At 49.9% G+C, this 25,207-nt stretch overlaps 2 protein-coding genes across 2 annotated transcripts in view; both read right to left on the reverse strand.

The window, feature by feature from the left end:
• Window positions 1-143: 143 nt before the first annotated feature.
• REG4 (regenerating family member 4) lies at window positions 144-2,051 on the reverse strand. The gene is made up of 6 exons (XM_040610803.1): window positions 1,916-2,051; window positions 1,094-1,181; window positions 877-974; window positions 659-796; window positions 476-581; window positions 144-298 (listed from the first exon to the last, which is right to left on the reverse strand). Exons 2-6 carry the CDS (start codon window positions 1,155-1,157, stop codon window positions 225-227), a joined length of 480 nt encoding a protein of 159 aa, XP_040466737.1. The 5' UTR covers window positions 1,158-1,181; window positions 1,916-2,051; the 3' UTR covers window positions 144-224.
• Window positions 2,052-4,754: 2,703 nt separating this feature from the next.
• Window positions 4,755-25,207, reverse strand: part of NOTCH2 (notch receptor 2) — an 87,219-nt gene continuing 66,766 nt past the window's right edge. Inside the window, exons 20-33 of the mRNA XM_040610457.1 lie at window positions 24,780-24,964; window positions 23,809-23,941; window positions 21,488-21,733; window positions 19,367-19,479; window positions 18,276-18,805; window positions 17,163-17,507; window positions 16,774-16,916; window positions 15,704-15,914; window positions 15,006-15,102; window positions 14,324-14,492; window positions 10,482-10,783; window positions 9,985-10,132; window positions 9,378-9,475; window positions 4,755-8,484 (exon numbers count right to left, since the gene is read on the reverse strand). Of these exons, the coding sequence (XP_040466391.1) occupies window positions 7,141-8,484; window positions 9,378-9,475; window positions 9,985-10,132; window positions 10,482-10,783; window positions 14,324-14,492; window positions 15,006-15,102; window positions 15,704-15,914; window positions 16,774-16,916; window positions 17,163-17,507; window positions 18,276-18,805; window positions 19,367-19,479; window positions 21,488-21,733; window positions 23,809-23,941; window positions 24,780-24,964 (4,064 nt within the window). The 3' untranslated portion in view covers window positions 4,755-7,140. The remainder of the gene's footprint in view (window positions 8,485-9,377; window positions 9,476-9,984; window positions 10,133-10,481; window positions 10,784-14,323; window positions 14,493-15,005; window positions 15,103-15,703; window positions 15,915-16,773; window positions 16,917-17,162; window positions 17,508-18,275; window positions 18,806-19,366; window positions 19,480-21,487; window positions 21,734-23,808; window positions 23,942-24,779; window positions 24,965-25,207) is intronic.

Genomic DNA, 25,207 nt, shown 5'->3' on the forward strand with positions numbered 1-25,207 from the left:
GGCACTGCCCAAGCCCCCGGAGTTGGGGAACCCGGGAGCTGCGGCAGCACCCGCCTCTCCCTCGCCCGGAGCAGCCCAAGGCTTTGCAGCAGCACAGAGCTCACACAGCACTTGCATGCTTCTTTTTTTATAGATGTATTTTTAGGAAGTGGGGGGAGACGAGCAGGGGTGGCAGGAGGGGAGCGTCGCTGGCGTGGGATCCCCCCCAGGCCCCAGGGCCGTGCTCAGTGCACGGGGCTGAACTTGCAGACGTAGTGATGGCGCTGGGAGCAGTCGGCGCTGGACCACAGGGTGAAGCCTGATGGAGAGATGGGCTGGGGGTTGGCGGGGGCAGCAGCGAGGGCAGGGGCACCAGCTCTGCCCACCGCAGCCCCTGGAGGGGACAGGGCCCAGAGGAGCAGGAGGAGGAGGAGGAGGAGGAGGGATGCTGTCCAAGAGCTAGCGCTGGAAGTGGCGGTGGGGTCCGGGCACTCACCGCTGAGATGGGTCAGGATGCCGCAGGTGCCACTGTGGGCACCGCTCCGAGCCAGCCCACTGGTGACGCTGTACTTGTCCCCAGTCACCCACTGCCAGGCCTGGCTCTGTGCAGGGCGAGGGGGGTCAGAGGCTGCCCCCTGCCCCCCGCCCCCTGCCCTCCCCCCCCCGCCCCCCGCCTCACCTCCTGCCCGTAGCGGAGGCCGAGCCAGACGGGCTGCACGCGCTGGTAGTAGGAGATGACCCTCTGCAGGGTGGCTGCCTCCTTGGGCTCCTCCACCCAGGCCAGGTGGGCGCTGGTGTGGCTGGCCTGGCACTGCCGCTGCAGGGACAGCCGTCACTGACCAGGCACCCCAGGGACATGGGGGGTCCCCGGCCGCCTGGGTACCCCAGCAGTCTTACCTCAGCCTCGTCCCAGCTCCGGAGCTGACTGAAATACTTGAAGCAGTTGAGCTTGTAGTAATACCAGCCCTTGGGGCAGTAGTCTATGTACCGGGCGCCTGCGGAGGGAGGGCAGCACGGCGGGATGGGGGACGGCTGGCATGGCCGGCTGGAGAGGAGCGTGGCTCCCTCCCGGCCCAGCTGGGCGAGCAGCTGCCCCCCGAGTGGTGGGACTCACCGGCTGGCCACAGGAGCCCCACGCAGCCCAGCAGCACGAGGGTGAATCTGGCCACTGCCACCATCCTCCTTGCTCCTGGAAGTGCCCCCTGTAAAAGCTCAGGGGGTGATGCCAGGTCCCTCAGGGACAGGGGATGCTGCCTGTGCCCAGAGGGTGCAAACCCACCCTGCTGTGGACTGAATCTGGCCCCTTTCAGCTGGCTGGAGGGGATGGCAGTCCTGGAGACTGTGCATCCCTCTCCCCTCCCTGGCACAGGTCACTGCCCTGTGCCTGCACCCCTTTTCCCAGGCACGGCTCGGGGTCCCCAGCTCACATTGGCAGCAGGGGGTCCTGGCCCCACTGGTCCCAGCCTTGGTGGGAGGCATCTGGGTGAGCCAAGCTGCTCTGCGGGGACATGGGGGGAGTGCTGCCATGGCCACATGCCATGCCCTGGCACCGGGCGGCAGCAGCTGCGGCACAGGCAGGGCCAGGGCCGGTAGGGCTGCAAGGACTACGTGCACAGCATCGCTCTCACTCCCCAAGCTCACAGGGCTGCCAGGCTGGGGATGCAAATCGTCCGCATCAGTGCAGATCCCCTTTATCTGGGCTAATCCCTGGGCACTGGGGCTGATTTGCAGACTCAGCTTGTCTTCCCCTCAAAGAAGCAGCGACAAAAGTCAACGCGGGGCTGGAAATTGCATTGTTGCAGCCTGCCCCATCCAGCAAGGGCAGCGCTCAGCTCCCCCAGGATCTGCCAGGGCTGGGACTGGCTCCTGCTCAACCCACGAGCCACCCTGGAGCACGCCGAGGCCCCGGCCACCCAGTGAGTGTCCCCTTCCTCACCTGCTGTCCGGAGATGGTGAGGAATAACGACTTCTCCTGGATCACCAGGAGAGGAGCTGCCCTTTATAGCCCAGTGCTCACCAGCATCACTGTTTGCCCAAGCTCAGGTGATTCCCACCATAAAAATCCTACTGGAATCCCTCCACTTGGCTGGAAAGCTGCCCAGATCTCTATTTTGTTTGCATTCCACGTCCCTCCAGAAAAGACAGGAAGAACCTCTCCTAGTTGGTCAATAAACCCCCTGCAATTACCATTAATTACCAACGAAGACACAGAGATAATCTTGCAGCAGAGAGCAGCCTGGCACCGGGCAGGAATGCCCACTGGCCCAGCCCTGACTGCTCCGGGGGGCTGGCAGGGGTGAGCCCCAGGGGAAGACTGCCCTGATCCCGGCTGGAGCATCCCTGCCGCGAGCGGCCGGGCCGTGGGTACCACTCGCTGGTCTTGCCCGCGTCCCCGGCCGAGGGACAGCAGCCAGCCGGGCCCCACACCCCGGCAGCTCCGCCGTGCGTCACCCACACACCACCCTTGTTTGAACTGCCGGGGGATGTTTGTCAGCAGGATGCAGAACACAGGGATGTGGGAACAGCCTGCGGCCAGGGGCTGGCGGGTGCCATCAGATAGCAGTGGGGGTGCCCGGGCCCCTGCACCTGGCAGTGACGCAGGGCTTCGTCACCGTGTCCCTCCAGGAAGGATGGAGCAGGTGGTGCAGCAGCAGCCACCCACTGCCCCTGCCCCATGGAGGGTACCGGGGGAGGCTGGTGCTGGCACGGAGCCGCAGAGGGGGCAGCCCCCCGCCCCAGCAGCTGGAGCCCTTTGGCGAGGTCGGGCACAGCCTTCCCTGGCCCTCGTGCTCACCAGGGTGCCCGCTTGCACCGGTGCCGGGGAGCTGAAGCTCATCCACCTCACTGCTTTGAGCACGCTGCTCTGCAGCAGGACTTCCCTGGCTCCTAGCACACCAAAGCAGCTTTGAAAGCTCTTCCCGCTGCCGGTCCCAGTCCCGTGGCCTCCTGCAAAGCTGCCAGCTCCTGCCCAGCACCCTGCTGCTGCCAGCCGCACCTGCTGCCCGGTGCTCCTTCCCCCAGCCCTCCCGGAGACCCCTGGGGGAGGCCACTGGGAGCCACCCAGGGCTCCAGCCCCGGAGCTGAGCCCCGTTACCCCCAGCACAGGGGGCTGGGAGCCGGCTGAAGGTGTTCTGGCTGTCAGGCTCCAGCTGCATCCCCCAGGGATGTCCCACCGCTCCTTTGCCGAAACACGCAGCCAGCCAGAGCTGCTACACCCACAGGGCGCAGCCATGGCAGCATGCAGAGGCAGGTCTGGCTCTCGCCCCGGGCAGGGAGGAGGATCAGACCCATCTCTTCACCCACGCAGCTGGGATAGAGCTGCTGCTGCTTCCCAAGACCTCAGGTGCCAGCTTGCCAGGCACTCTCAGGGATCAAACAGGTAAAGCCACCTTGTATCCAGACACAGCTGCTGCCTGCTACCCTACCTCAGGAAAGAAACCACCTTACTGAGACCAGCCAGCTCCAACAAATGGGGGCACCCCTCACACACAGCAACCCCCCAGAAGACAGGATTCTACCCTTGTTTTATGAAAAACCATGAAAATATTCCCCACAGGAGCCCAAGGCTACTGCACCACCCCTCAGTTAGACACGGGACGCCCCAGCTCCCCGCCTGGCTGGTTCAGTTCGGCTCACTTGGATGCAACACGAGTTTCCACAAGCCCCTCGCCATCCCAGGCAGGGGAGGAGGCATGTGCCGTCCCCGAGGAGATGCGGTTTCAAGTCTCAGCCTGAGCATCGGCACAGCTGCGCCAGGGCCACAGCAGAGCTCGCTAAACTTTGGCACAGATGTGCAACCTGTGAGAGAACACGGATGAAAGCCTCCCGGAGGTTTGTACTTGCCAAGCTGGCTCTACTAGAAGATAAAGGAACTGCGCTGTTTGAATATTAAACCCTTAAAATGCCCCCGGCAGCTTTACCCCTGCTAGGCAGCATAATTCAGCTACCAGCTCCATCCGAGACTGTGGCGAGAGCTGGAAACCAGCCCGGGGAGCACTAGTGAGGCCCAAGGCTTCGTGGCAGCTCCCTGCTCAGAATCCAGCACGGCAGCCATCCTCAGTTCATTCTCTCCCTGTTCAAGTTGAACTTTTCCAGTCTGAAAACAGCGAAGGAGGAGCTGCGATGCCGGTTCAGAGCCTGGAGAATCACGCATCTTCATGCATCAGGTGCCAAGCCAAAGCCAGGGAGGCAGCCTCAGCTCCAAGGATGAGGGTCCTCCTCCCAGCTGGAAGAACAGCAAGCAGCCCAGCGAAGCAAGCAGGACCTGGAAGGGCAAGCGAATACACGCCTCCACTAACCACTGCCTCACCCACACTTGCTCACCACCTTTCCAGAAGCCGCAGCCCTTCTCCAGCTCCCAGACTCCCAGGCAAGCAAGAGCTCTTATTCACAGCATCTCAGAAGGGCCCCATCCATCCCACTCCCTCCCCATCCTTCCCATTATGCCCAGCTGCTTGGCTGCTGGTTCCCGCCCCCCGGCCCAGCTAACCAAGACACCCCGAATCCTCCTGCTACGCCCGAGCCAGGCTGCTTTCAGCGCCCAGGGACAGCTCCCCGGGACGGAGCGAAGCGCTGGGGTCCGTGCGCTGCCGAGCCACAGGACAGAGCGCCCGTGATCCCCAGCAGCTCTCTTCCCGACACGGACCGTGGAGGTCCCACCAAGCCCTCCCTTGTCAGGGGCCTCAACAGCTACTGAACACCAACGAATCATTTTATAATCCAGTGGCTGTGCCACGGTAGCTGGGAAGACAAACAAAAGCAGCAGCACACAGACACTGGGCACATACTCTTTATTCTGGGGATAAAAATTGCTTATACATTTTGCAGCAACTATTTTCATAAAAGACTTTTATAAAAAATGTAAAAATAAGCAAATATTTTCCATTATTAATGTAGGAAAATGCTGCTGTGTGAATGGTTACTCTACAACTTATGAGATAAAATACCACCTTAAGGAGATATTATCTTTACAAGTAGTTAAAAAAAAAAAAAAAAAAGGCAGAGGGCCATCATATTAACACACCAGGCACGAAACTGGCTTCATTCCACAGAAAGCACTCATCTTGTAAAAGGTAGCCACATATATAAAAAGGCACTTGGTTATTTGGGGCTAACAAGGAAAAGCCCTTTGTTTCTTTAGCATCGATGTAGCAACACTTCATTATTTGCAGTGAAACATGTACCTGGACAGACCTCCAGGAGCTTGCAGGCTCCTGCCTGGAGATCTGAGTTGGTTGCAGCTCAGCTTCACAGGACACACTGCAGCGAGCGTGCCGGGGAATGCTCTGTGCGTCGTAAAAAGCAGTAACTTCAGAATTAAAAACTTCAGCCCAAAACAATGGCCCCGTGAACCAGCTCCTTCTGAGGCCCTGCCTTCATGTACCATTGAGTAGAATCAAAAAAAAAAAAATATTAAAAAGCTTTTACTTTTGATTAGAATGGAAAGAAACATCAGAGAAAATACTGTACATGGTAGGATGCTGAATGGCCGCTGCTTGGAGGGGAGCGGCGTTCTCTGTCCTTTAGCGGCAGCCGACAGCCCCGATCTCTTTGGAACATGTGTCTGCAGGGTTCCCCCGAAGAGGTAGGAGCAAACCACCCCCACAAGTGTTCGCTTCGGCTGCTGACTGGTTCAGAGCCCTTCAGGGAAGCGCTACTCTTGCGGAAAGCAGAAAGAGCGGCTGTTTGCCTAAGGTCAGTGACAGCTGGCTTCCGTAACTCCGAAAATACTGGGGGAACCGCAGCACAAATGGCACCACCACCCCACAGAGCACGTCAGGCACCTCAGTCGGGAAATCTCGGTACAGGCTGAAGCTGAGTGCAGAGGACAGCCCCAAACCTGTTAACCAAACAGCATTAGGCAACGGTGTCCAAGCTTTTTGGTCTGCTGCTTAAGCCCAGCTCCTGGTTTCAGGCACACTGCTGCGGCTGGAAGCCTGCTTGGGAGCCAGTGCTGCAGCCTCCCTGTTGGGAGAGGAAGACAAGGCAGCCTTGTCCCAGGGCTGAAGTGAAAGGGACAATTTTCAAAGGGCTGGATGCCATTCCTGACGCAGGAGACGTGCTGCAAACACTTAATGACATCCTTGACGCTTCTTAATAATACCACAAAGAGGCAGCATATGTTATCTGGAGGACAGGACACAGCCACCCTTGGATGGAGGGGAGGGGGGTACTGTGCAAGAACACTGGGAGCGTCTGTCATCAGGTTCTGAAACACTCATGCGCATCCCGAGAGCTTCCTAAAAGGCCTGTGTCGGTTGCAGGGCATCTCTTCCGGCATGGGAGCCCGTGAAGGCAGTCACGGACACACCTGGCAGGATGGGGGGACAGGGAGGGTAGTGTGTCAAAACGGTCAGGTGTGTCTCGGGGAAGACATACAACTCGAGAGAGATGTGCCTACAGGTCACCGCGGAGGGAAGACCAGGTCAGACCAGCGTTTTTTTTTGGGGGGGGGAAAGACCTAGGGGAAGACTATATTTCTATATAATCTCATAATACCTGGGGGGGGCAGGCAGTGAGAACACTAAGGGGTGTTAGTGGGTCTGTATAAGACAAAAGACTTGAAGAGGGAAGGGTGAAGCTGCATGACAGAAGGTGTCACTTGACCTGCAGGTGTTTTGGGAAGTCCGGCTAGCTTGCTGAGCAAGAGCAGCCGAGGGAAGGAGGGGTCTAGGAACGCGGGTGCAGCTCTGAGCTGTGTCAAGACAAGGCAAGGCAACTTGAACTCGAGGAGAACTAGTAGAAGGTGCTTCAGAGAGAAGTTACGTGGGTAACAGGAGGAGTAACAAAATAAGGATACAAAGCTGGTTTAATTTCTGGAGAAACGACCATGAGATGTATTAAGCTGAAGAGCTGTCTCCCCAAAGAAATGGTGGAACAGATTTAAGAGCAGGCTGGAGAATCCAGTGCAGACAGCAATCACATCCAAGGTGCATGGGTGTCGGTTAGAAGTGACCCAGCCGGCCTTCTCCGTCACCAGCTTCTACAGTTCTCTGTTTAGCATAAAAGCATACAAGCCCACAGCGACCACAGTCCCTCCAAGGAAAAAACAGCCTGGGCTCATTAAGACTCTTGGATACTAAAATGGTTCTTCATTTCTATCCTGGAAGACCTTCATGAGTTCTGGAGTCTGCTTTAATCGGGCTTCACCTTGGCCAGCCTTCAGGCATACACCTGCATGTTTTTCCGCTGCTGCTCTGTCATGTGAGCGGCCGCTGGCCCACGCTGGTTGTTACTGGGACTGGTTGCCACATCAGACCAGTCAGAGGCAGAGTGTGGGGAGGAGCTTGACCACTGGTCTGGAGATTCGGGCGATGGAGTCAGGTATGGGTGCTCCCCTTGTAAGTGCCGGTTGTGGCTAGGAGTCCGTTCTGTGGCCGAGGAGTAGCAGCTGTGCTGTGAGGGAGGCGTGGGGTACTTCCCCATCGAGCTCTGGAACTGGTGGTAAGCTGGGAGGACCGTCTGAGCCACCTGCCCGTCCTGCTGAGGGATGGCAGCCATGGAGAACGAGGCGCTGGGCAGCTGAGCTAAATCCGGTATCTGGTACATGGAGCTAAGAGGCCCAGCCATGTTCTGAGCGCAGTTTGACTGGGCCTGCTGCGGCAGTGCTTGCTGGTTTATGCCACCCTTGGGAACCAGCTGGAAAGTCATGATAGGGGGCAGAGACTCCCTGGAAACTCCCATGTGCTTTGTATCTGCTTGAACCAATCCACTCTGCTGAGACACGCTGGGGTGCGAATGCATCACCTGCGGCACCATGCCAAACATTTCGTTGTACTGGGACTCGTTCACCTCCATACGGTTCATCCACTCGGTGGAAACGTCGGCTGGCCGGAGCCTGCCAAGCCCGCTGTTAGGAGGGGTGGTTCTGTGCTGCGAAAGCAGCTGGCTGACGGACGGGAGCACCGTGCCAGACCCGCGTCCTAAGGGCTGCATCTCGTGGAGGTTGGAGAAGGACATGGTGTGCGCGGCCTGCACCGACGGAGCAGTCAGCAGTGAGCTGGGCGACGAGTGTAACACCCCCGGCGATGGCATCACGGGAGACGATGTTGGTTCGGATGCAAAAGCATGTGGCGATTCTAGGGAATCAACTGGTGACAGGGTCACCGAGCTCTCTGAAAACTGCCCTTTGCCCTCACTGAGGGACTTCTTCCTTCTCCTCTTTGCATCTTTGGTGAGGTTTGTGGGCATAATGCCTTTGGCATTCGGTTTTCGTGACTTCTTGCTTAAGGAAGCGTGCTTCAGATTGAGGAAGGACCTATTTGGGCCACAGATGACCGGGGAGAGGGCAGAGTTCAGCATGGCACCGGGGTGCCCAGCGGGGCTGTGTGCCACATTGTACTCGTTGAGAAGCTGCACTATGTCATGGTGCATCCGGTCCTGGGCCACATCGCGGGGCAGGCGGTCCATGTGGTCCGTGATGTCTCGATTGGCAAAGTGGTCCAGCAAGATTTTTGCTGCTTCGAAACTGCCTTCTCGAGCAGCAAGGAAGAGTGGCGTCTCTTCCTGAAAACACAGGGAATAAATACTTTAGCGGCTTCAGCATGGGGGGACTGACTTACAGCTAACAAGCCCTTAACGGTGTGGCAACACTTGGAAGCTCTGTGTCCCATTAACTGTCTCCAAGAACAGCCCATCCTGAGAGGTGCCCACTGAAAAAGGCAGATTACAGGAGATGATTTCATAGATGGCAGCGGAGCACGCAGCCTAAACCATCCCACCGCAAAGCACACTATTCTGCCACGGGTCCTTGGAGGAACTGTGTGCCTTTCTCCCACTGACCCCTATGAGGGAAAGGTACAAGCGACTAAGACAGCCCAGTAACGAACTGCAGCTTGTTGGTAGCTCTAAAATCCACTGAGCAATACGTAATAATCCAAAAAAGAAAACCTAGGCAGAGGAAAGAAATCAAGGACTAAGATACAGCAAAAACTAGGAGCGAAGCTACAGGAGGTCTGTGCAGTGCAGACTGTCTCTCAAACAGAGGGGCTTCTTCCCCACATCCACCTGGCACTGAGCGCCTTGGAAATGTGACAGGATCCAACTGCTGCTGTGCTGCCCAACCTGTGCCTGTTAACTGGAACCCAGCTGCTTGACACCAGCAGCACTTCGCCCTGGTGCTCTCACACACGGTTGCCTGTGTATTGCATTCCTTTCCTGCAAGAAAAGCAGGACAGCACTGCTACCCACGACTTGGCCAAACAAGGGAGAGAACTGCTCTCCCATATCAGAAATCCTACAAGACACCCAGTACTCGGGGAGAGTTCCAGTTGCAGTCTAGGTCTGGAAGACCTGCAGCGAGGACCCAGTTTAGAAAATCTGAACTTGGTTCACTACCAACAGCAAAAAGATGCTTTGAGTTAGGAAGCACAGCCACGCCGAGCACACCCAGACCGTACCTTGTTATCCTGCATGTCTCTGTTGGCCCCATTTTTCAGCAGCACTAGTGTTGCTTCCACATTGTTGACAGCAGCAGCCCAGTGAAGAGCAGATTTACCTGCAGGGAAACCCAGCAACTTCAGTAACAAACGGAGAAGCTATTTCCTAAAGCACCAGATGGACTGAGTACACTGAGGGAAGAAAGCAACTGCAGTGCAGCTCACGGCACGTGAACATGTCCTGAAGTCACATTTACGCTTTGGAAATCGCCACATTGTGACGCACTCCTGTTATGGGAGTATGCAATGGGACTTGCAGCACTTGCTCTGGAATTTTTTAATTTTTATTTTTTAAATAATCTATCCACAGAGTCATGTCTGCAGCCCAGAAAATCCCAGCATATCCAATCCTGTATTTCTTCTGTTTCTCTTCCAGGACTGTTTAACCAAGCCACTGTGCAGCAGCCTGCAGTCTATTACTGCTGGGAGGACTTCCACAGGAGAGCCTAGCGTCTGATTTAGCTACAGAATTTATGAGTAGCCCACACTCCAGGAGAGCAGAAGCCCACCCCTCCTTGCTCACACCATGACAAATATTTGCCCAGCCAGTATGTCGCGTTCCCATTACCGTGGTCATCAACAGCATTCACATCTGCCTGGCAATTAATTAGCTCGGCCACCATTCCTTCCACTGCCAGACGTGCGGCCAGAATTAACGGGGTCGTTCCATCATTCATCCGAGCATCCAAGTCTGTCACTCTGTTACGGATCAGGATCTGGACAACAGGGGAAGACAGTGGGTTTTTTCAATATTGCTACAGACCAAAACTGAGGATCTGGCAGAAACTAAAACTTTATAATGAAAAAGCTGTCTGAGCACTGAAATGCAGACACCCAGGTAACGGAGGCAAACAGACCAAATAAATACATGCCAGATGATTCACGCATGCTGAATTTTTCAAGCTACGAATACCTGAGGAACCTGGGTGTAAAATACAGTTTTGCCTGGCCATTACACTGTGGAAGGCAGGAGAGCAAGGCTGTGAGCGAACAGAGCGCAGCTTCGGCAGGCTTGTATAACTACAGAGCACAGCTACTCTCAAAAGGGTTCTTCAGTTGCTGTACCTGGAAGACACCCTGAGCATCAGCAGCCACAGCTGCATGCAGGGGAGTTCGTCCCATGTTGTCCCGTGCATTAGCATCTGCACCAGCATCCAGCAAACGTTTCGCAGCATCTGCTCTCGAGTACCGGGCTGCTAGGTGCAGTGCCATCTCCCCAGTGCGGTCTGTTTGGGCCTGCAGGTTGGCGCCTTGATAGATCAAATCTGTTATTATATTTGCTGAGGAATCTTCTGCATCTTCATCATCATCGCTGATATCGGAGCCGCCCACACGCAGAGATGCCAACATAAGTGGAGTACATCCATCTGCAACAGAAGAGGTGGTATCACAGTAACCTGACAGTGACGGCAAAGCAGAGCAAAGGAAACCGTCTTCAGTTTCAGCAGACTCTGAACATCACAAGATAATCACTACCTAAACCCGAAGACTTTAACTGTAGACACTAATGCTTGCTTACTGATCCTACTGCTTGACTCCACACACATCATAGGCATCTAGAAAGTAAAAGGAACGAAGATGGCAGCAGGAGCGAACCACTCTGTGCTAAGTGCCCCACTGGAGCTCTGCAAAGGCAGACACAAGTTTTGCTTCTCCAGTGTGGCTTGCTAGCAGAAATTCAAGACAATCTTTCAGCACGTGCCTGATTTCTTCCACAGACAAGCAGGGGACCTTCCTGGACCCTACAGACAATAGCTTCCCTGCCTGCACAACTCTCAATCTACAGTGAGTGAAGTGCATGAGCCCTGCAGAAAGCCATACGGCAGAATTAGGATTCTGTGCAGATAAACAAGGCGATGATCTCCTATTGGAAGTAATATACACAGCTCTGGTGCCCTGCTCCCATGTCCCAACTTCTGATCACCTAGCATTCCTGACCCTCTGTTTTAGGACAGTCTCAAAATTTTCTAGAAATCCATCGCCCTCCCCAGGGAACAGGGTTGAGCACCAGCAGAGGTGTGGCCTCCAGACCTGCTCCCCAGGCAGGCTGGCAGCAGAATGCACGCTCCTCCTAGTGGCTCCCAGTCACAGGGCACACAGGCTTTCACCGAGCTACTTTCTCAGGATTTGTTGGACGGCAGCGAAGTGTTGACGTATGGGCCTGGGTTCAGTTCCAAGATCCAGTCCCGTCTATAGACCCTCTTGCCTGTTGTCCGAGGCTATACCTCCTTTTGTGCTCTCCCTCCCACTGCTGGCTCTGCTTCCTTGTCCCAAATGAATACTTCTCAGTATTCAAGTCAGGCTGTGGTCTCCTCCGTACTGCCCTGACAGAAAAAGCAGAGAGACGGAGCGCAGAAAGGAGCTTTCCTTTTCTCCAGCACCACAGCCCTGGGAAAACCACTCGCAGGAAAGGTCTTGCTTGTTCAATCGCTGCAGTTGTTCTGGATGATCACCCCTAGCCGCCCTACAGGGACACAGCTATAGTACGCATTAAATCCTTGGAAAAATCAGCTGCCACCCTCCAAGAAGTCTCCCAGGTACGTGCAGCCCTTTTCAGAGCTTTCTTAGTTGGCCACACACGGGTAGTTTTATGAGGCTCGTAAAAAGCACATCCAGCTAGACCATCACAATTAAGTGCTTGATGGACTACCAGAAAAAAAGCCACGGACACAATGCCTTTTCTCCTCGTTCCAGCTTGTTCTCTGAAATAGCTGGAAAAGAACCCAAAAGGATCCAGCTGGAGGCAGACACACAGCATGGAAAATTCCAGTCTGAACCACTGAAGTTTTAGTAACTGAATAAGAGGGGCACATAATAGGGACAGTTCACCAGTTTTAATTATAGGTGGTGTTACCAGTTATGCCTATAATTGCATTACCCTGGTTACACACTCACAGTAACTCCAGTAAAAAGAATGTCCTCACTACTCTGTGGGACACAGAGAAAGAACAGCGTGGGGAGACAAAGATGACAGCAACATTTTATAAAGAGTCTTCTGTTTGCTTTCAAGAAGACAGCCCCCAAGTAAATGCCAAACTTGGAGCGAGACGGTAAAGCCAGTTCACCAGACAGGTACAACCAAAAGACTCACACAGGCACAATATACTGGGATGTAAAGCACCCACTGGCAAAGTCGCTAGGCAATGCTTCTGTAGGAGACTGGACCTCTTGGATCCCCCTAAACTTAATTCAGCACCTTCTGCAGTTCCTTAAGAGAGGGAACAAGCCCTTGGTACATCGAGGCATTTTGACTTGCCTCTCCTCTCTCTAGAAAAGATCTCTACTGTTCTACCTGTCACCTGGACCTGTGGCTAGGATTAACTCGCACAGCTTCAGATGGCTCCAGCCCAGACACCTGCACCTGAGTCAGTCAGCCTCAACGCTCTTTGTAATTAGAGGCAGCGAAGCATTACTAGAGTGCGAGCCGTTTAGTCTTCAGGAGACTTCTGCTTGAGACAGAGATGAACTGCCTCTCAGAAGTGCCTATTTCTTCCCTGCGCCTGCGAAGGAGGCGGCAGGTGGCCAGGGCAGATGAATAGCTACGTTAACTGTGAGCAATCCTACCCCTCCTTACGAACCCATTACTCCAAAACTTTTTACATGATTTCTCCCCGACAGTAACTCAGCTTGCTTGCTTCTGATGCCACGGGGGGATACTTTACAGCAGCTTACTGGAAGCTTCACAGTTGCATCTGAATGGCAGGAAAGCAACTCACAGGTCAGTATTATTCTATTGCTAGACAAAGCTTTGGGTGAACGTGAAAATAAGCAGTCTGAAGTCTTAAGAACATTATCGCCTGCACTTGGAAAGCTTTTACCCCGCCACACAACTAGAAGCTTCAATAGGGGAAATAAAGAAAAGCTTAAATTTGGCAGAAACCGATGGTTTATGTTCTCACACTCGTTACACAGAAACCCCTCCTTCCCTATGCTTTGCATTTAGGAGGGCTAACGGGTCAATGAGCAGAAAAGACAATAGAAGGAAACTGAGAGAATGGGTCCAGTCATTAAACTGCATGGAAATACTCCCACAAAATCCAATAAAAACCAGTTGCAGCAGTATCATCAGAATCACCTCTCCGCATATGAACAAGAGCCATTCTTGCAGCTCTTCCAACTGGGATAAAGTTCTTGGTCAACGTTCTCCTCTCAGAACACAGGAATTAGCTATTACTGGGTGACCCACCCAGCCCCTTGCCAGGTTACACAGCCTTAGCGCTACGCTTCTAAAAAGCAGCAGAGCATTCTTATTGTATCTAGTCATTCAAGGCTGAAAGAGAGCAAGCCTGCGTGCGCATGTGTGTCTTAAAGAAGCCTCCTTCAAAGTTCACAGTAGTGTTACGAATTCAGTGAGTTGATCACCGTAATCTGAGGATATAAATCATATAAATATGAATTAAAAAAAAAATCATGTGCTCTATCCCAGCACAGATGTCTCACACACTGCTAATCTGGGTATACTGTCTGCCAGAAGTCATCTTATTCAGGAATGGGCCATCCTTGCCTTCACCCCAGAGAGCAGACGCCTCAGGTATAAACCCTGCTAAGTTGGTCCTTCGCATAAATCTCTGCAGTGATCCAGCTGGAGAAGCTTGGTGTTATTTCCAGCACAACTACGCATTCCAAATTTCTGCCGCTGTGGCATTCTGACAGGATCTTTTAGACATGCATAATCATAAAGGAGATCCTACAGCTGTAGTTCCTACAGGTGCTCGCTAAGTGAATTCTTTTTCTCCTGGTTTCATGATATATTCCATGTGCTACAGATCACGATCCAATCTCCAGCTTTCTTGTCTGGAGTGCACTGTGTACTCCACATAATTTTTAAATGTTAGCGATCCTAGCCATTGGGGATGGGGAGGCTGGTGGCTGGCCGGCACAACAGATGGATGCTCTAGAGTACTGACCTGGCCCTCTGACATTGACATCCAGAACATCCACTTCTTGATCTGCTTGAGGTGGTGTAAGGGCTAGTGATGTGCTCCCACAGACATCTGCTGCCTCCAAGTGCTGCTGTGTCCACTGGCGCTGATCTATCTGCTCATCGCCTTCTGGGAGCAAGGCTTGATCTTCAGCCTGGGCATAGGAAATAAACAGTTGCTTCAAAATGCTCATCTAGTGGCCAAAACCACTGAAGGTTCATGGGGTTTTCTTAGCTTTATTGGGGTTTTTTGTTGTTTTTGTTTGTTTTAAGCTAATTGCTTGTTTTTAGCAATGTTAAAAGCATTGTTTAAGCTAATGACAGTCTCCATTTACTTCTGCTTGGCATTATCAGCTTTCACACCCCCACTACATGTTATCAGGCCTGAACTGCAAGACATTACATTACCATTAACCTTTTCTTCCCTTTTGATGCAGCAGGGCTTGGGTAGGGAGGGGACACTGGAACAGAAGTTACCTAGTTTCTCTAGTGGCCTGTGGTGGCAGTGTTAACCTGAGGATTTGCTCCTCAGATATCACTAGTTATGCATTCCAAATCCTAGGTCAAGGGAGATTTTGAGCAAGGGGCATATTCCAGAAGTTAATGCCGCTGTTTTCCTCACTAGCAGTTTCATTTTCAGGCAATATTCAAGTCTTGGAGCTCCTTACCTTTGCTCTCTTTGGCTGAGGTCCACCATCACCTGCCCAGTGTTCAGTTGGTCCAGAATCTGCCAGGTTACCCTCTGGTATCTGGACTGACAGATTTCTAACAAACAAGGAGAACACATTACTTTGCAAGCCGAGCAGGTGCTACTACTCCTACTTACACTAGCCTGCAGAGATCAAGGATAGGATGCTTGCAAGTCTGGTAGCTTGCAAATAGAGGAACCAAGAAATTAAAAATCTCAGGCAGCCAACAGTGGCATTAAATACATTTAGAACTGCAAACTCGGTTAATTCAGTGGAAAGCCAAAACTGCATAAATAAGGTTCTTTTGAAATTTTCCATTATTTCTGAGTCATGTCTTTAACACATTGAGCTAGATGTATTAAAAGATCGTTGACACCTAACAACCTAAAAATCTCACCTATTCCAGGAGAAAATTAGGCAAACAGTACCCAACCGCTGAACTAAACAAGAGTGTCAGGAAACCACACATAAACAGAGATCAGATTCCTTACTAGCATTTTATAGATTACAGTTAAAGTTCTTCTGTCCAAATGTATTAAAATTTAGAGAAACAGACTAAGAAAGTCTAGCTTAAAAGGCAGCTTTCTCTATGGAGTTAAGTGCCTTTAATGAAAGATTTATACATCACATTCTCAAAATCCTCTAACACACTGTCAGTGGCCTAAGTGCAAACTTACTTGAGTCCAACAGCATCTTCCCCAACTGGCTCTCTGCGTTTATGATTACTAGGATCTCTGCGCAGAATAAAGCCCTCTGGGAGCCACAGCGAACCATGTTTGCGCTTACGCTTTGCCATCATCACACCCAAGAGAAGGATTAAGAGGATGATCAAAGCTGCCACAGCCAGTAGGTAAAGCAACTGCGTCTTCGGTGGTAACAAGGGTTCACCTAAAAAATCCAGTTAAAGTACAATGAGATTAACAATGTGGAGACAACGATCTTCAGTCTACACTTTTCTCACTCACAGTCCTCCCTACCGAAGAGTGTCTCTATACTGTGGTGTACTTAGAGCAAAGGCTTGAGGAAGTTTTAAGCTCTGCTGCAGCATTTGTATGAATACATCCTGTCTTTCTGGCTTCCCTTGATCTTGTCTCTTAAAATATTTCTTGGAGTATATGACTGCTGAACTGAAGATCTTGCTCCTTCCTCCAGAGTCCTGCCGGCTGAAGACAGCCACCCTGAATCAGTGCAGAGAGAGCTGATCTGTAGATCAAGACTCGACTAGAAATGACAACATCACCGATCTAGAACACAGTCACAGTCCAGCCTCAGACTGAGGGAGAGGGAAGCAGAAGTCAAAGGCATTACATATTGCCAGAGGAGAAAAGATCTGGTAGACTGAGGCATGCCGCCCCCCCCCCCCCCCCCCCCCCTTTCTCTCTAATGGCATCTTTTCATTGAATTCATGGCTTAGAGCACATGAATGGTTTTTAGCGCAGACAAGATCACTGTAGCCTGTGGTACACTGCTGCAGCACATGAGAGATTACGGTTTATACAGGTATTAAAATGACTAGGCTCCAAACTGAAATGCCCTGCCTTAACTGACCAGATGTCCCCTCAGAGTATAATGAGCATATTGCACATACACACTTCTGCAAATGGGGATGAATAAGTTAGCTCCCAGAAACCACACTGAACAGTGAGACATATTAAGATGATGATCAATAATCTGAGCATGAATTTTGCAAGCCCAAGTTTGACGAGTGCCTTCCTTCACAAGCAGTTTTCCCTCTGCAATTACTTACTTTGGACAGACACAAAAGGATAGGGCAACATGCCCTTGATGGCCTGAGCAGCTAAGAGAGCTGCAGCAGCTTCTGTGTTCTGAAAGCATTGCTCCGAATCCTCTGCACACTGACGGTTGTCAATCTCCAGGAACACCCTGGTGCTGCAGAGATAAGAGTAAGAGGGCACAAAACTCAGTGACAGAAACTTTTGACAAAGCACTACTAAGTTAAACCGCAATCTTTTAAGTTAATCTTTCCACTCCAGCACTGAATTTGGCTGTTGCAATAGCTTTACATTTCCCCAAAAAAACAAGCTACAGCCCTAGACGGTCCAGAATTCCCCAGACACCTACAAGCAAGAGCTACCAGCATAACAAGGCCCGAGGAACACAAAGGCATCCACTCACCCAATGACCTCTTGCTCTAGTTCTCTGTGTTTGCGAATGACAAGTGATCGCCGACTCCGTGCTGCCGATTTCTCCCCGTAGTATGGGAATACCATGGGGTTTCCCTGGGAGTCCAGCTTGATTCTCAGATTGGTGTGCAGGAGAGTTCCCAAAGTGCGCAAGAAGCTGCGAACATCACCCAGCAGCTCATCAGGGGGCATCAAGACCACAATGATCAGGGTCCCTTCTGCCAGCTTCTCAGCTTTGTCACCAGCACAGTCTAGACCATCCCAGCCACACTCCTCACTATTGCAGCCCTGGTCACAGCGGCCATCTGCGTAGTGATCCGCACAATACTTGTCATACCTAGAACAGTGAAAGGGTTACAGGCAGCATATAGGACATGCACATTCTGTACAGTACATCTGCAGTCTAGGGGCCAAGGCCTTACACTCTTTATAATCATTTCAGGTAAAATACCACTCATATTCAGGATACAAGGAGAAGAAATGTAACTCCAGGATAGAGCTTGCAATCTGGCAGGGTAGAAGTAGGAAGCACAGAACACCCCAATAACACGTGGTTTGGTTCTGGTACCAGTGGAAGAGAACTGCTTATTCTGTTTACAGACAGAGCTGTAACATGTCCTGCCTCATCAAGAGAAAATCATTACAGCAAAGCTATGGCATTTATCACAAATAACTGAAGAGGAAGAAATCCCACAACAAAGACAAGCTAGACAACACATTCAGAGGTAGCAAGTACAGCTGGGATAAAAATACAAGTATTACTGGTATGGAGTGAAATTCAGAATAGGAGGCATTCGCTATTAAAACCTAGTTTTAGATTTAGGTGCAATGCCTCCTATTTACATTTCCAGAGAAAGCAGGGCAATCTACCAAGCAGGTTAACACACTGCCCTTGCTCAGGCTATCAACTTAGGTCACAGCAGACAAATAGTCCACAAAGCAGCAGAAACTCTTGATGTCAAACTTTCCGCCAGAGCAAGGACCAGCAACAGAAACAAACAGAAGAGGTGGGAGCAGCAGGCATGAAGCGTACCAGCTACTGAAAGCGCTAGAGCAGGAGATACATCAGTGACACAGAGAAAGCGTTCTCAGGATCAGGCCTTACTTGCATGTTTTGCTGTTTTGCTGACATTCAAAGTTGTCAAACAGGCACTCGGGTGTGTTGCAGAACTCGTCACACTGTCCATTGAAAAGCATCCAGCAGCGCAATGAAGAGGAGCAGTTGGCCCAAGGATCTTCCATTGTCAGGGAGCAGTCGCCTCCATCCCACTGGCAGGCATGAGTGTTACAGTCTTCATCACAATAGCCATCTTTCGCTTTCTCCACACACTGGGAATCCAAACATCCTCGGGGCTCTGGGCTGAAAGTTACGGGCTGTTCACACTGGCTGCCTTGGGTGTGAACAGGGCACTGACAATAATAGTAAGGAGGCTGAGAATGAGGGTGGCAGCTTCCACCATTCTGGCAGGGAGCACTGGCACAACCCGTGTTTGTCTGGCATTCCTCTCCCACAGACAGCTTGGGGCAATAGCACCGTGGACCAGAAGATGTCTGGATGCACTGCTCCCCCTTCTTGCATTTCACTTGTCCACAAGTACTGTGGCTGCTGAACTCACATTTTGCTCCAGAATAACCCTATGGAGAGGAAAAAAGGCAAAACAACCAGACTCACAAGTTTATTCTTCAGCACTCAAGAGGGCTGGAGGCAAGGTGTCACATGCAAACCCTTTCTTCCCCTAATTCCTCTGGCCTCATTGCAGGTGCCATGATTTTCTGGATCTAGCCTCAGGGATAAACTAGGAACTTACAATGCTCTATTACATTTTTGAAATGGACTTAGAAGAGCCATGAACAAGGGGAATCTTGCAGTAAGCACAGAAAACACAGGAAGGCAAAAGAAATTGTCGAAATTTAATGCTAGGTTTAAGACAGAAAAGTCAGCTATCATGCCTCAACAGCAGAAATGTCTGGGGCAACAACAAGCAGCATCACTCTCCTAGGGCACCCAGAAGCCCTGGGTTTCCCAGCTAAGCAGGTAAACTAGGGGACTGGGGAAAGAGTGTCCGAGGACACAGCTTTGCAAGTAGTACAGAAAAGAGAACTTTCATGTACAGTGGACCAGTAAAACTAATGAGACCATAGCCAGAGAACTCTACAGCTGAGGCAGGCAATCCAGTTGCAGGACACGGTGCTTACCGGGGGACACTGGCAGATGAACCCATCCGGCATATTGCTGGCAACAGCACAGGTACCTCCATTCTGACAAGGCTTTCGGGGACACACATCTATTACGCTCTCACAGTGACGACCTGAGATGCAGACACACGGGGAGAAGAGAGCAGAGAAATGTGCGTCTGTGTGTGCACACCAAAAAGCCATCACAAAGCAAAACACTCCAATGAACAGTCAATGAGAAACACGCTCCAGTGAGACCTTCCCCTCAGAACAGGTAGGGAACACCTCTTCAGATAGCACACGCTCTTTAAACAGCTGCTTAAGTAGTGGGAGAGGAAGGCACAATCCCAGAATCCACAATGTGTATTTGGAGACAGCCCACCTTGTCTGCCTCCTCAAAAATGCATGCAACCCAGTACAGAGACATGATTTGGTGCTGTCACCCCCAAGTCAGCCAGGCACAGAGGCTGAAGGTGCTGTACCACATCAATTTGGGGATTCCTAAGACTTCTTTACTTTTGGGGAGATGCTCAATGAGTCCAAAGGTAAATCATACTCTGACCATGAACAAACAGCCCTCAGGACCAGATGCAATGTGAGTGAACAGGACAAGCAAGCAGACGCTCCCCAGACTGATGGGCTAGACAGAGGCCTTACTGCACTGACTAGCATTTGCAGCAGCTCCCAGAGTCAAACTCTGACACCAGACTTTAAAAAGATGAGGATGACCTAAGCATGACTTGGATTCCCTAGGAAAACATTAATAGAAGCCTCCACACATGTGCAGCCAAGACTGACTGATTGCAGACAGGAGCAGACAGGGCAGGATAGTCCACGGAGTCCTGGCATCCTCTCAGTCACAAACCACAGCAAAGCCACCCCGTTCCCTCCCAAGCAGAAGGGTCAACATGGAATGCACAGAAGACTAACAACTAGAGGAAGAAGCATGCTCCCCCTCTGTGCCTAACATTTCCAGACAGATTTCATGTCTGAGACACAGCAGCTCTCCCTGTTCCTCCTAGGGTGCAGCAGGTCTGCACTCCCCACTCCGCAAGTTCCAGCAATCCTTCCATGAGAGCCAGGAGCAACATGAGGCATAATTCATAAAACCAACCTTAACAGATGGGCTTAAATATAAACTTATCTAATGCCCTGCACTGGTGTCCCAACTAGCTAGCCTTGCTCAGCTGCCCTCCTATGTTGCTTTTTTAGGAACTACTTTTGTCAGTCTAGGTAACTCATTCTAAAAAGGCTATATGAATCCCTCCAATGTATGTCCTTGTGACTCCTTTGCATCCGACAATCACAGATTTAGTGGAAAATTGCAGCATCTTTAAGTTTCAAGAAAAAAAAAAGGAGTAAAAACTGCTCATGAAGCATGCAGAGAAGGTCACTGGTAAGCAGGGAAAGTGAAAGCTTTTAATGGAGGAAAACTGAATACATAAGAAGTTAAACTGACATGGAAACTGGAAAGCTGAAAGTTAAGACACATCTGGAGACTATTAGCCCAAACTTATGCCCAGTGGGAGGTAGAAAGCAGAATAACAGCAATACTAACAAAGAAGAGGTCTAGAGAGAGTGAGACATAAGTTTGCAGAGTGCGAAATTCTTGCAGTTGCGTTTCAAAGTTGGATTGTGGAAGGATCACATCACCAAGCTAGGAATGTGCAGCCTGTCCATGCATAGAGTATTCCATCCAGACCACATCACCAACGTAAGGAAGAAAGGAAGCAAGGAGTAGAAAAGGAGGCCAAAAGCTAATTATTGATACTATGACACTGATTTGTAGAGAAAATCCACATGCTGCTTTGCAAAACGAAAAGCCATGGAGAAGCTGACACGTGAACAGCTACACTTCCAATATTCGAAATGTGAAATTATGAAGGAGAGAAAAGTACCACAGGAAAAAAATATGCTGGCAGCCAAGTGTCTCAGGAGATTCCTTTGTCTGAGACAGCTCTGGAAGCCAAATTTCTTAGAAGGTTTAAAAGAAAGATTCATTTAAAAACTGAGACATGGTGTAGGGAAACAAGCACATATTGTAAAGGGAAGTGACTAGATAACATGACTGCCAGAAAGGGAAAGAATGACCATTTTTCAAGATATTACTCTGAAATTGGAAGCATGTTTACAACTACTCACCAGTAAAAGCACTACGACAGATGCATGTATAATCGTTTATCAGCTGAACACAGTCCAGACTTCCACGAGGGTTACAAGGATTAGAGAGGCATTCATTGATATCTCCCTCACATCGCTCGCCTGCAAAGCCCGGGAGACAAATACAGCTGTAGCCCCCAATCTGGTCGATACACTGTCCTCCATTAAAGCAGCGGGGTACTCCCAAGTCTGAAACACAGTCATCGATGTTCTCCTCGCACAAATGGCCTGTCAAGACAGTAAAGAGTAACAATTTGAGGATACGGTATCATGGCCTCATTTCCTATACTGCTCATCAAGTTTTAAGACCACGTCATACACAGTCCCAGATATAAACAGATAATGATCCCAGCTTAATGCAATCCATACCCCGTGCAGCCAGCCAGCCTCAGATCAGACCTAGGGAGCATGTGTTTTAGATTGGGGCTGCTCTCAATGGTAGGTCATACTGGTATTTAGCAGCTTTCATGCTTGACTTAATTTACGGGCATAATTAAAAACACAAAACAAAAAAAGATGCACTCAATTTAGCTCTGCGACTGAACACGGCCAGAGAGCCCCGCGCTGTCCTTGCAAGGCTGCAAGCTTCCCACCATTCATTTAACTTGGCGGTAACCCTAAAACTCGGCAAAGAGCATTTGTAGCAACAGCATGAAAACAAGCAACAACAAACCAACAGAAAAGCAACTGTGATAAAACAGAGATTCCTGGCCAGCATGCCACTCCTGCAGTTTGACTTCAGGGGACCTACAGTAAACCCTCAGCACCAGCTCAGGGTGGCAGCTTCCCCCTCTCGCTGCAGCACTCCCTTTCAAGGGATAATGTCTGGTCCTGGCTCTGCCTTCACTGCACGGTATAACAGGTAAAAGGGGACAGAGAGGGTAGGGTGAGCAAATCGTTTTGTCTGTTAATACAGCCGATTCATCCAAAGCAACTAAAGTCATTCAGCTAAACACGGAGGATGCTTCCACGGGCATCAGTGAAGTATTCATTTCAGACTGGGCCAGGGACAAAAGCTAAGTCTTAATATCCTAAGTAAGTGTATCAATCTTCTCTAAGTCCTTTCATTTAAAAAAAACCCCAAAGAGTAATCCACCTCAACAAATAAAGATGGAAGAATTAAAAGCAGTATATTCAGAACCTCTCACAGGAGGGTGAATGCTTTAGTACAACACAGAAGTTCTGGCAATGCAGAAACTGGTACATAAAAACACACTTTGACGTAGAGACATAAGCAGCAACTTTTTTTAAAAAAAAATATTGGAGGACCAAATTAAGAACAATACATGTGATTCCGTTCATTGCTAATGCAATGATTTACCACGAAATAAACACTTACACATACTAGGGAGATGTGCTGACAGCCACACTTAAAGTGAATGAACTGGTAATATGCATGGGCAGAAGACAAATATATTGGATTATTTTATAATTTTACTTAAATTTCCGTAATGAACCAGGAATTTCGTTCTACCTGACACACATCTGGAGATTTTGCCTACATTGAGATGACATATTTCAGAAAGAAAATGTAAGTTCAGAGGAATGTAAAATCTTTAACTGATTAAAAAAAGATTAGGAAAATCTTTATTAATAAATAAAGAAAAAAAAATCAAGTGAGAAAGCATTCACCAATGGGTTAAAATGGGTAGTCCTGAATATTTTCAAAGGTAGAAAGTCAGGGCGATCAGGTCATATATAACAGGGAAATGAAAGGTTAGGTTTCAAGAAACGTGACATTGTGTGGAATCATACTTACTGAAAACCACCCATCATGTAACTGTGGGCTTTTTTTTTTTTTTTTAATAAAAAAGGTTTTAATAAAAGAGCTCATATTTGCTGAAATAGTTTAAGCTAGCCTGAAGGCACTGAACTTCTTTTCCACAGAAGACTCCAGGACAGAGGACAATGCAGGGACAAAATTTAGTCGAGTAAAGGACACTGGATATTATGCAACAACTAAGCAAGTTTTCTGTCTATTTCATACCATCTTAGCCAAAAAGAAACCTTGGATTTACTGTATCAAAACAGACAGGGTTGGGAGAGATCTTAATGTCGCCCATCCCCATTGCCAAAGACAGATCATACATTCCCAAAGGACACTGTCATGACCTATTCCTTTAAAAGAAAAAAAAGCAGCATTTATTTTTAAAGAGAAAATATGTATCTCAAGGGATTTGGTGCACTTTGGGAACATTCTTCAATGAAAATAATGCATTCCCTTTAGACTCTCCATCATCAAACCAGTAGTCAGAAAGAAAAATCCACTCTTGTAGCATTCACTTAATTGCTGAGCTTCATACCCCGAGTTCCTGGTGGACAGGAGCACTTGAAATCATAGACAAGGTCTATACACGTTCCTCCATTCTGGCAGGGCTGAAACTGGCACTCATCCACTTCATATTCACAGTTGACACCCTGGTATCCAGGAACACACTGCCAGTATAAAAATAAGTGTAAATAATCTTCCCCTAACAGATATATTAGTAGACATCTGAGAAAGGCTACCACAGACAAAGCGGGCCCCCAGTGGTACAGAATATGACTGCCTCTGTAGCTATACAACTGCAAGCGATTTCAAGTGCTGCACAGCCAGCCAGCTTAAGCACACCTGACCATGTGAGTACTCAACAGCACGCTGCATGTCTGAATTTGAGTGACTTTATTCCTCAAAATGTAGCGATCAAATCCTGACACCCTTTAGGGCTGAGACTGGCTTAAGTAGTTTTAACTTAAGGTTACATAAAACTCATCCTTTCCTTGTGGGCACGAGCTTCCATGGTGTTCCACCATTCTGAAAAGCTTAGGAAGGTTGATATACCATAATATCATGGTCTACACTGCTCTCTGCATCAGCTGTAGGAAACAAAAAGCAGTGGAAGGCATCTCCCACCCCCAGAGTTAAGGCATACTCTGCCCATCCAATAGGGAGAATGCAACATTCCTTTAATGCATTCTACATATATTTTAATATAAACCACACCTCAAGCAAAAATCTTTCAAGATAAGAACTCAGTATTCAAAGAGGGAAGGAGTTCAAATGCCCATCAACCACACCTCCTTACAATCACACCTCTAATTCAGTCTTAAAAGCCTCTCAGGAACACTGCTTCTGCCACAGCTAAATTAAAAATTCCCTCCAGGTGCAGATCGCTTTTATCACCTCTTTGAAGCTATTCTACCACTCATATGTGTTTCTGATTTGTTCTGATTTCCTTTGCATTACAATGCTGTAAATATTTAGACCTCTTCCTACGGAACCACCGTGCGTTACCTTGCACTGGTATCCACCCAGGTGATCCTGGCAGGTGGCACCGTTCTGGCAGGGGCTGGAGTCACACTCATCCAGCTGCACCTCGCAGTAACTGCCAGTGTAACCCACCTGGCACTGACAGTGGTGTGTGTTCCCAACATTGAGGCAATGGCCAGAGTGCTGGCACAACTGGTCCACTGTGACTCCTGAAACAAAGTCAAATAAAGTGAGCAAACACATAAAAATACAAGTACAAAAGCACGTTATAAATTGAAAAGTTGCAACTCAAAAACTGAAGAGTTACTCTTTAAATTACAGTGGGTCCGAACCACAGCTGGCTTCCAAATAAAGTCACCACTCTGTCCCCTTTGGATCATCAACATCAACACTGTCATCAAGTACTTGTACCGCTGTATTATTTTACCACTGGCTAGTGAATACACATCTGA

The sequence above is a fragment of the Falco naumanni genome, chromosome 11 (assembly GCF_017639655.2).
Source record: "Falco naumanni isolate bFalNau1 chromosome 11, bFalNau1.pat, whole genome shotgun sequence".
Lineage (NCBI taxonomy): Eukaryota > Metazoa > Chordata > Aves > Falconiformes > Falconidae > Falco > Falco naumanni.

Excerpts from the sequence above, each read along its gene's own strand:
- REG4 (XM_040610803.1), bottom strand. The coding sequence starts at position 1,157 with ATGGTGGCAGTGGCCAGATTCACCCTCGTGCTGCTGGGCTGCGTGGGG. Across the intron at positions 975-1,093 it reads GGGGCTCCTGTGGCCAGCCG|GCGCCCGGTACATAGACTAC; the intron begins GTGAGTCCCACC and ends CTCCCTCCGCAG. Across the intron at positions 582-658 it reads GCCTCCGCTACGGGCAGGAG|AGCCAGGCCTGGCAGTGGGT; the intron begins GTGAGGCGGGGG and ends CGCCCTGCACAG.